The following is a 10,084-nucleotide window of genomic DNA, read 5'->3' as shown; positions in this document are numbered from 1 at the left end:
AGCATAACTTTGGGTATTTTGAAGCACTCCGTTCAGTTCAGTAAATTATCCGAAGCCAGCAATATACATCTGCATGCTTGCATCAATCACAATATGGATGTGTCGTAAGAGACCCCACCCCGACGACTGTTATAAAATAATGCAATGGGTACGTATACACATGTTCATCATGCAAACGCACACTGTTGTGCAGAATTAAAACAATCAGGTGAGCTCGTCCTAAATCACAGAGAGCCATGGGTGTCTATGGCAGAGAGCACTTTTATGTTTGTTCTTATTCGCTTCACTGTCTGTCAATCAACTAGGGTCCGCGCATGCGCGTTGCGGCAACACGTTAGGTTGACTCCGCGCCTCCGCCGCTGCCCGCTAGCAAGAGCCTCAGCGTCGGTTGTATTTACATGAATAAAACTGTAACACGGGCAAAGGCTACAGCGTTCTCCGAAGAAACCGCCAACCAGCCGGAGCACCATGGAGTCGTATGACATTATAGCTAACCAGCCGGTTGTGATCGATAATGTAAGTATGATGTCATCATCCACACCCAAACCAAGGCTTCCAGGTCGGTCCCTCTAAATGTCCAGCGCATTGTGTGCGCGTTCGGCGTCTTCTTGGTTAAACCCCCATCTGGATATCTGCACACCAGCTGGACAAAAATGTAGCTGGCGTCTAAAACCAGCAAGGCCAAGAGAATAGGTTGCGCGCATTTGTTCCCCCCGCTGCTCCCCGGCGAGCCAGCTATCCGGTTAGCAAGCGGAACCGGCTGACAGGCGTTCCTCTGCGGACGAGCCGATTAGCTTGTGGGCCCCTTTTCCCGCGATTATCCAAACCCCGTCCGGACGCGCCGCTCAGTACAAGGCGCCGGGCATGTTCACCATTAAAACGGGGTTCGCAGCCCCGTCGTTGGGCTCCCCGTATATTGTTTTTGTTGCTAGCCAAGATGGCTGGCTCCTTACAAGTCACTGTTCCCCACCCCGTCGTGCCAGCTACACCGTGGGCTGCTTCCGATAACCAGATTTCTTCAAATGCATTAGGCAGATCTAAATAACCCACAGCACCGTTTAGCATCGAATAGTAGCTTTTAAAGCCGGGTAAACGTCACCATAGCTGTAGCAATTGTGTAAATGAAATGGCCGATTGCTTTAATATTTCTTTTACCCAATAGGCGCGATGTAAGGCGATTTTAGCACTCATATATAATAATATAATATAAAACAGTTCTATTGCAGCAGAACTGGAGGTAGGATGTAGCTCCCCGCCCTCAAGCAGTATCTCATGACTGGAGCAGGACAAGAGAAGTTTTCATGGCCACAGTAGTAAAATAGCAGAAAGACCCCAGTGTAAGGCTGGCTTACACAACCGAGACATTTTTAATATTCATTCATTCTAGACTCCGTATCTTCACTTTTTATTAACCTGCATAGCCTGTCGACGTGGTATAACGAACAAACACATTGCATTTCATTATTGTTATTTTCTCCTTTGTTATGAATATTCCAGGGTTCTGGTGTTATCAAAGCTGGCTTTGCAGGAGACCAGATTCCGAAATACTGTTTCCCCAACTAGTAAGTCAAGTCTTGCATCACATGGTGTGCAAGATGTTCTAATAGCATAGAACTGTGGGATTTATAAGGGATAATCTTATCTTCATCTTAAAAGTTAAGCAGCATAATAATTCAGTGTGTTTGGTTAGTGTTGGGCGTCCCAAGCATGTCAGGGTGATGGCTGGCGCCCTGGAAGGAGACCTTTTTATTGGACCTAAAGCTGAGGTAATTTTTTTTTTCGCCCCATTATACTTAAACAAGCTTTTGGTGATGATGATTGAAGGAATTCCCATTCTAAATCATATAGGAGCATCGTGGTTTACTGTCTGTGCGTTATCCAATGGAGCACGGCATTGTGAAGGATTGGAACGACATGGAACGCATCTGGCAGTACGTGTATTCTAAGGAGCAGCTGCAGACCTTCTCTGAAGAGGTACATTTCTACAGTTCTGACAATCCACAGGAAATCATGTAGTCCCATGTACTGAAACGTGGGTGGTAGTAGCCCAGGTTCAAATCCTACTTCCATTGTGTCCCTGAGCAAGACACTTTACCCTAAGCTGCTCCAGGGGGACTGTCCCTGTAACTACTGATTGTAAGTCGGTCTGGATAAGGGTGTCTGATAAATGCTGTAAATGAAACAGGACTTATTTCTGAGGAATTTTTCTTCATTAACGTTTGATTCCTGATCCTCAGCATCCTGTCCTGCTTACTGAGGCACCTTTGAACCCGAGCAAAAACCGTGAGCGGGCAGCTGAGGTGTTCTTTGAGACCTTCAATGTGCCAGCACTGTTCATCTCCATGCAGGCGGTCCTCAGTTTGTGAGTGTCTCTCCCTCCTCCAGTTTGCCACTTCTCCTGTTTGTTCCTGTCTGTTATAAATTATTATTTTTATTTTTTAGGTATGCTACAGGTCGAACAACTGGTGTGGTTTTGGATGCAGGTGATGGAGTGACACATGCTGTGCCCATCTATGAAGGATTTGCCATCCCTCACTCCATTATGAGGGTGGACGTTGCTGGGCGTGATGTGTCTCGCTACCTGCGCCTGCTCCTGCGCAAGGAGGGTTATGACTTCCATACCTCCGCTGAGTTTGAAGTGGTGCGCACTATCAAAGAGGTACGAAACATCCTAGAGTTTTATTCCATATGCTGCAGTCCAGTCGGGAACTACATCTTGATGCCAGTTATGAATATTGCTGTGTGTTTCTGTTTTCAGAGAGCTTGCTACCTGTCCTTGAATCCCCAGAAGGATGAAACGATTGAAACTGAGAAAGCGCAGTATACTCTTCCAGATGGAAGCACTTTGGATGTGAGGATGGCTTTATGAAATCATGTTTTGCAGTTTAATCACTTTTAGAATAATGTATGTTATAAAATGTATATTTTACAGTGCTTTGAGTCCATCACTAAGTGACCTTCTTTATTTAGATTGGTCCAGCAAGGTTCCGTGCCCCAGAGCTCCTGTTTAGACCAGATCTGATTGGAGATGAGAGTGAGGGTATCCATGAAGTACTGGCTTTTGCCATCCAGAAGTCAGATATGGACTTGAGACGCACCCTCTTCTCCAATATTGTCCTGTCTGGAGGCTCAACACTTCTCAAAGGTGTGCATGATGCTGCTTTTGTTTTGAATGTAACTGAAATAGTATTGAATAGTTATTGACAAACCCAAACTTGTTTTTAAGGCTTTGGGGACAGATTGTTAAGCGAAGTGAAAAAGCTTGCACCCAAAGATGTTAAAATTAAGGTATGTTTTAATATTTATTAAATCTCTTTGGAATTATCTGTTTTTTTCCCCTTAAGTTTTCTAAATCCAGTTCCACTTTATTGATGTTTGCTTTGAATAATTAGCATTTTTTTCCCTGATTACTTTCTTTTTGTTTAAGATCTCAGCGCCACAGGAACGACTGTACTCCACATGGATAGGGTAAGTGCTTGTAGCATAATTTGACTTAACCATAACTTTTATGTAGTAAGCTGATATTCCCAAGATGCTGTAATCCTTGGATAACATTGATATTATATTTCCTATATTAGCACAAGCTGAAATAATGTAACTCTTTAAAACATTTAACTATTTTGTTTTATTTGCAGGGGGTCAATCCTGGCTTCACTGGACACCTTCAAGAAGATGTGGGTCTCTAAAAAGGAGTATGAGGAAGACCGAGCCCGTGCCATTCACAGGAAGACCTTTTAGTGGGGCGAAGCGCACAGAATCCAAATCCCCACACCTTCCAGTTTCACCCTCCCTTCCATCCTAGCTTTGCCCCAACTCCCTTTGTCTTTGTCCTTGGGACAGGGAGTTTCCTGGACCCCCACTTGCAGCTAGGCATGCCTTCTGCTGCCCCTGACCCTTCTCATTGGGACACCTGCCAGGACTGGTAAAGAGTGTGGGCAGGCATTCTCAGACAGGTCTGCACCCCATCTGTGGCCATCAAATACAAACCAAAAGGCTTTTGAGGGCATCCGTCATTCTTTCAGTTAAATTTTTTTGTTATTTCAAGAGAGCTTGTACGCTACGCAGAAGTATTTATTACACTATGTACCGTTCCCTATATGATACAATATCATATCATCTATTCTAACGAAGATAAGGTGTTTAAATTTTACTCTTGATCAGAAATTCATTCCATATGGGAGGACACCTGTATTTTCTTTTATGTTTAGATCATCATTAGATGACACCCTGTTGTTATTGATAGTAGAAGTCCATGCTTTGTCACATTTGTTTGTCAAATACTTGCTGTCTAAGAGCTATGAAAAGTCCACAAAGTTCACTGTAAAGGACACTAATGTATTTTGGTGAATGTGTCCTATTTGCCTGTCTCAGTACTTAAACCATTTGCAATGAAAAATGTAAAAGATTGAGACAAAGAAACTGCACAATTCATAATTGGTTAAAATGTTGCTTTGTTTCTGCCTGAAACACTTGTAAGTGACAGTAACACAGACTTCTTCAAATTCATTTTGATGTACTGTTGATTCATGGTCAAAGTCTCCAGTCCCCCCCCCCCCCCCCCCCCCCCTCCAGAAACATTGGCAAGTTTTGAGATTAAGACCATCAACCAACCACCTTTCACCTCATTGGAATTAACTTTATATATTATTGTCAAAAAAATGAAAGATATGTCAAGTGAAAGACCAGTCAAGCTTCTTTTATCTATTAAAACACACCTTTTCTTGACAAGCCGCAGATTTGAGACATTTTAAAATGCTCTTACTGTACTTTGAGACTTCTTTTTTTAATGTGCAGATCATTTAAACACAGATGAAGACATGTTTGAAGTTGTGACCTGCTGTTAACCTACAGGCAACGATAGAAGAACGTGGTTGAGGGCGGCAATTACATTTTGACACCAGATGCCCCATCTGGCACTGGAACATGTCCCATGTTTGGTGACAGGGGGGGTGCTTTCTTTTGGGGTGCTGTGCAAGATTATGTCCAAGTCCATTGTGTCCACATGTAGATTCGCCTTATTCCAGTGTCAGCATTGGAAAGTCTAAAATTGCTTGGTTGTTTTTTAAAAGGTAAACAGTTCATCAGCCTTGTGTACAGTGGATTGCTATTCAAAAAATAAATCACAAAAGGACAAATGTACAATACTGTTTCTTCAAATGTTGCTTTTATTTTTCATTTTGTAAATTCAGTATAATAAATAAATTAATGACTGCCGTCTCAAATGCTTGCTTCTGGTAATGACAGGTAGATTAGATGGGAGAGTTGGACAGGCACTAGCTGCATGCAATCTTAATTATGATGTTAGATTTATAACAGAGTGAAATATGAGTAAATTACCAGTTGGCCATCTTTTGTTTTGGTCATGGTGCTTTTGCAATATCGATATCGTTTGCCAAGTAATTTAGGCAAAGTAATGAATTAAATGGCATGTTGACTATTTAACTACTCAAGAAAAAACATTAATTCAGCAAACAACTGACTGGACAATTTTTGAGACATTCGTATTGTGCACTCACAAGGTTTCTCGTAGGATAGATACATATTTACATTTACAGCATTTCACAGACGCCCTTATCCAGAGCAACTTACAATCAGTAGTTACAGGGACAGTCCCCCCTGGAGCAATTTAGGGTTAAGTGTCTTGCTCAGGGACACAATGGTATTAAGTGGGATTTGAACCTGGGTCTTCTGGGTCATAGGCGAGTGTGTTACCCACTAGGCTACTACCACAATACGAAATTCTATTTTGTCACGTTATAATTATGAGCAATGACGCAATTTAATATGCTAGGTGAGAAGCAGTGAGTTCTGAACTTACGACTTTTGCTTATTTGATTCCAGTTTTGCCCTGAAAGTCCAGATCCGTTGGCGCCGTCTGCGTGAACACGTCCAAGGTGGGCACGAAACAACGATACAGATCCGGGCAGAAAAAAAAAAACGCTCCTTTTAAAATTAAAACTACGTACAGTTCGTGGAGGTACACGGCGGACCCGTGCGTCTTCACCTAGTGTTCCACGGTGGGTGGACCAACAAAGACCCACAATACACGCAGACAGCCGTGTGTACCAGGAGACGAAGGACGCAGCGCCGACCCCCGCGAACATGCCCCCGCTCCATCGCTCTCGCTGATTGGACAGTAACGCAGACGCCTTTGTTGTTGCTGCAGCCGAATGTGGCATCATGGAGGCAGTTTAAAGGCACAAACGTTGACCGATCGTGCGAACTTTTTCTTTCTTCTTTCATGTGTGCGTGAAATGACGCTTGCGTAGGATATATGAACCTAGTTGATGCCGATAGTCCGCACGTGATGAGGAGAGTAACGCTGTTTGTAAACGGAACGACCCGCAACGGCAAGGTGCGTACCGTCATATTTCCTGGTTCTAATGTCCGCCAGATCAGTCCGCGCTTCCAGATGTTTGTGGTTTTTACTTCACGACTGCGAGGTCACCTCTTCCGCCCCCACGTTTTAAAAAGTCAACATCTGTCGCTTGTAGGTGGTCGCGGTGTATGGGACCCTAGGTGACCTCCTGTCTGTGGCCAGCACTAAACTGGGAATTAAAGCCTCAAACGTTTACAATGGGAAAGGAGGCCTGATTGACGACATAGCCCTCATTAGGTAAAGTCAAGTAGACTTTTAACAACAGCAAGACTGTGTATTAATCAGCCAGTTAATTTCTCATTTATTCCCCAGGGACGACGACGTGCTCTACATCTCAGAAGGGGACGGTTTTGTCGGTAAGAATGGGATGGAAGGTGAACATCCTGGATGTGTCCGTGTTCAGGCAGGTGAAGAATTGAAGCTTGTCTACTTGCAGAGCCGCAGGAGGACGGCGAGGACGACGGCCAGTTTCCGGTACAGGCTCACACCGACTGGCTCACCCTGAATGTCGGAGGCCGCTGCTTCACCACCACGAGGTGAAGACATGTGGACTTGTCCCAACGCTTCCGACATTCTAGACGCTTTGCCTCTGAAGTGGAAATGTGGTGTTTCGGGCGGGTCTAGGAATGCGTTGATCCTCTTTTTTTTTTTCAGGAGCACTTTGGTCAGGAAAGAGCCGGAGAGCATGCTGGCACACATGTTCCGGGAGAAAGGTTAAAAAAAAAATCCACCCTGATGTGATAAAACTATACAGCGTCTTGTTTTTTTTTCTGTATAACGCCTTTTTCTTTAAAAAAAAATGTGCTTGTAATAGATGTGTGGGGAAACAAACGGGACGATTGCGGTGCATACCTGATAGACCGCAGTCCAGATTACTTTGAGCCCATCCTTAACTATCTCAGACACGGCCAACTGATAGTCAATGAAGGGATAAATCTTTTAGGTGGGTGTGACCGCATAAAACGTGTTACCATTCATATCCATTCATAATTACGAAACGTAAGAGACTGATGGGCCATTAGGTGTGTTGGAGGAGGCGCGCTTTTTTGGAATAGAACGACTCGCAGAACAGCTGGAGGTTTTAATAAAGGCAAGGCAACTCATCATCATCTTATTTTTATGAACCCTTTATTTTGTGGACGTGAACATTCTCTCAGTTGTTGCCCCGTACTTCACTCTTCCCAGAATTCCCAGCCACCTGATGACCACTCACCTCTGTCGCGGAAAGAGTTTGTGCGATTCCTTCTGGCCACACCCACCAAGTCTGAGCTGCGCTGTCAGGTACAGAGGCTTTCATTTTATACACGACGTGTAGGTCATGTCAGAAACTTTTGTCACAAGAATCACTTTTACAATTTTATGTAGCTTATTTGTATGGTAATGCGTTGTTGGATAATGCTTCATATTATAATAGTACTGTTTTTTTTTGCTGCAGGGTTTGAATTTCGGTGGAGCCGACCTCTCACGCCTGGATCTACGCTATATCAACTTTAAGATGGCCAACCTCAGCCGCTGCAACCTTACTCATGCCAACCTTTGTGGTGCCAACCTGGAGCGAGCTGACTTGTCCAGTTCCAACTTAGATGTTAGCGTCTTGTTCTTTAAAATTTTTTTAAAGATTTTTAAACAATGATCTTGGTTAAAACCCGATTCTGATTGGTTAAGGCACAGGTAGTGCCAGTCATTTTTAATCGGTGCTTTAAGTTAATATGCTAAACATTTGTTAAGAATCCAATGCATGGAACTATAACAATGTGCTGAAATAAGTCACTTCCTTCATGTTTAAATTTGTTTGCTGCTATACATATTTGATTTCTGCCATGTGAAGTGGATCGTTACCACTGTATCTGTTAAAATTTCAGGGTGCCAATTTACAAGGTGTGAAAATGCTGTGCACCAATGCAGAAGGTGCATCACTCAAGGGATGCAACTTTGAGGATCCTGCTGGACTCAAAGCGAACCTGGAAGGTTTGTATGTTTTTTGTGGATTTATTCCCCTATTTTGCCACGCTGACACATGCTTCCAAACAGGAGCCAATCTCAAAGGTGTTGATATGGAGGGCAGCCAGATGACTGGCATTAACCTCCGTGTGGCCACTCTGAAGAATGCCAAGCTGAAGAATTGTAACTTGCGGGGTGCCACCCTAGCAGGAACAGATCTCGAGGTGAGTAGGTTATATGTGGTTAATTTGTTGACAATTTTGGGCATATTACTGTGTACTTGGAAAAACACGCACACACACAAATACACCAGGTTTTTATTTTTAATCAGAAGCTTTCATCAAAGTTTATTGTTTGTGTACCTCCTAATGAAACATAATAATACAAAAGCTTATTCTTCATGAAAAGTTTTATTTACACTGTTATAGTATTCTTTTTTCTTAAATGACAATCAACATTATGAAAAAATGAATTAGATTCATTTAAATATATTGTATATTACAATGTAAATATATCCGTGCAAATACAAATTCTAGATATTTTGATGTAGAATCTTTGTATAAATTTCTGTATAGTGGAGAGCAGGCAATAAATTGAGAATTATCACAAAAATTATAGTCTTTTGGTAACTATACTTACCATTTGCTAGAATGTGTATAATGTGTGATCTCTCTTTTTCTCTTTCTTCAGAACTGTGACTTGTCTGGCTGTGACCTTCAGGAAGCCAATCTGCGGGGGTCTAATGTGAAAGGGGCCATTTTTGAGGAGATGCTCACACCACTCCACATGTCTCAGAGTGTCAGATAATGTGTCATGCTATTTCTTCACGGTGACAAGCTCAGCTTGTCTCCCTTTTCATCTTACCTCTCATGGTGTTGAATCCTGATCACACCGCTGCTGATTCCTCAGGAGCAAAGTGTTCATGATATACATGCTATGAAATACATCTAATCTAAACCTGAATTTAATATATCAGGAAAAGGATTTACAGGCCAAGAGTAATCTTGTGGAATGTTTAATTCAGGGCAAAAACAAGCCCCTGTTTCTTCTCTGAACCGTATGGGGGGAAACAAATTTTATGGATCACATATTTGAGTAACTATCCATTAACACATGGATGTAATGACCTTTCCCCAAAGACTTTTGTGATGTGAATAGTCACCAGCATGCTTGATTTTAGCATGTTACTCTCTGGCGTCCTCTACTGTTCTTGCCATTAACAGTTCGTTCCTGTTAAATTTCAATGTTACGTGGCAATAGAGATGGTGTGTGCTTTACTATGAAAATAAAATTAGGCAATTGGAAAAATAGTAACGTGTACCATTCTTTGCCACCAGGGGGCAGCAGTGTTATTGGCTATCGGCTACACAGGCTTTGTACGTTCATACTACTAGTAGAAAACAGTTTGCCCACTTGCTTATGGACTGTAGGCTTTACTCGCTGGTTGTAGATTTAGCTGTAAGCTGAGCTGTAATAGGTCATGTTGGAGCTGTGCGGGGCAGCACTCTCTCAGGTTTAAATGATCCCTCGCTGCGGCACGCGTCATCTAAAAAGCAGATGTTGTCCACACCTTATGCGTAAAGCCTGTCAGAGACATCCGGGTCAGCAGTTCAGTGTCATCGGTAACTGCTGTACCAGACTGTGGGCTCTTGTTTGTCAGGATGTGCTGCCAAGGTGATTGATTGGCCAGGCTGCATGTGAAAGAGATCTGGAGAGGCAGGTGAAGACTAAGAAATGGGACCTGAGTCTTTTGTCAAAAATGTC

General features: G+C 42.9%; 2 protein-coding genes across 2 annotated transcripts; both read left to right on the top strand.

Annotated features, from left to right (window-relative positions):
- Positions 1–310: 310 nt before the first annotated feature.
- actr1b (actin related protein 1B) lies at positions 311–5,210 on the top strand. The gene is made up of 11 exons (XM_028973665.1): positions 311–516; positions 1,498–1,562; positions 1,691–1,766; positions 1,849–1,974; positions 2,238–2,362; positions 2,443–2,659; positions 2,759–2,851; positions 2,971–3,145; positions 3,227–3,288; positions 3,428–3,468; positions 3,636–5,210. Exons 1-11 carry the CDS (start codon positions 469–471, stop codon positions 3,736–3,738), a joined length of 1,131 nt encoding a protein of 376 aa, XP_028829498.1. The 5' UTR covers positions 311–468; the 3' UTR covers positions 3,739–5,210.
- Positions 5,211–6,133: 923 nt separating this feature from the next.
- On the top strand, positions 6,134–9,630 carry kctd9b (potassium channel tetramerization domain containing 9b). Its single transcript, XM_028973190.1, has 12 exons — positions 6,134–6,355; positions 6,495–6,616; positions 6,692–6,735; positions 6,816–6,915; positions 7,034–7,092; positions 7,194–7,322; positions 7,402–7,469; positions 7,565–7,660; positions 7,815–7,964; positions 8,242–8,347; positions 8,411–8,544; positions 9,011–9,630. Exons 1-12 carry the CDS (start codon positions 6,275–6,277, stop codon positions 9,125–9,127), a joined length of 1,206 nt encoding a protein of 401 aa, XP_028829023.1. The 5' UTR covers positions 6,134–6,274; the 3' UTR covers positions 9,128–9,630.
- The last annotated feature ends 454 nt before the right edge of the window (positions 9,631–10,084 follow it).

The sequence above is a fragment of the Denticeps clupeoides genome, chromosome 3, assembly GCF_900700375.1.
Source record: "Denticeps clupeoides chromosome 3, fDenClu1.1, whole genome shotgun sequence".
Taxonomy (NCBI): domain Eukaryota; kingdom Metazoa; phylum Chordata; class Actinopteri; order Clupeiformes; family Denticipitidae; genus Denticeps; species Denticeps clupeoides.
Note: the sequence above shows the minus strand (reverse complement) of the source record. Positions and strands in the feature narration are given on the sequence as shown.

Excerpts from the sequence above, each read along its gene's own strand:
- kctd9b (XM_028973190.1), top strand. The coding sequence starts at position 6,275 with ATGAACCTAGTTGATGCCGATAGTCCGCACGTGATGAGGAGAGTAACG. Across the intron at positions 7,661-7,814 it reads AGTCTGAGCTGCGCTGTCAG|GGTTTGAATTTCGGTGGAGC; the intron begins GTACAGAGGCTT and ends TTTTTGCTGCAG. Across the intron at positions 8,545-9,010 it reads TAGCAGGAACAGATCTCGAG|AACTGTGACTTGTCTGGCTG; the intron begins GTGAGTAGGTTA and ends CTCTTTCTTCAG.
- actr1b (XM_028973665.1), top strand. The coding sequence starts at position 469 with ATGGAGTCGTATGACATTATAGCTAACCAGCCGGTTGTGATCGATAAT. Across the intron at positions 1,563-1,690 it reads AAATACTGTTTCCCCAACTA|TGTTGGGCGTCCCAAGCATG; the intron begins GTAAGTCAAGTC and ends GTGTTTGGTTAG. Across the intron at positions 1,975-2,237 it reads TGCAGACCTTCTCTGAAGAG|CATCCTGTCCTGCTTACTGA; the intron begins GTACATTTCTAC and ends CCTGATCCTCAG.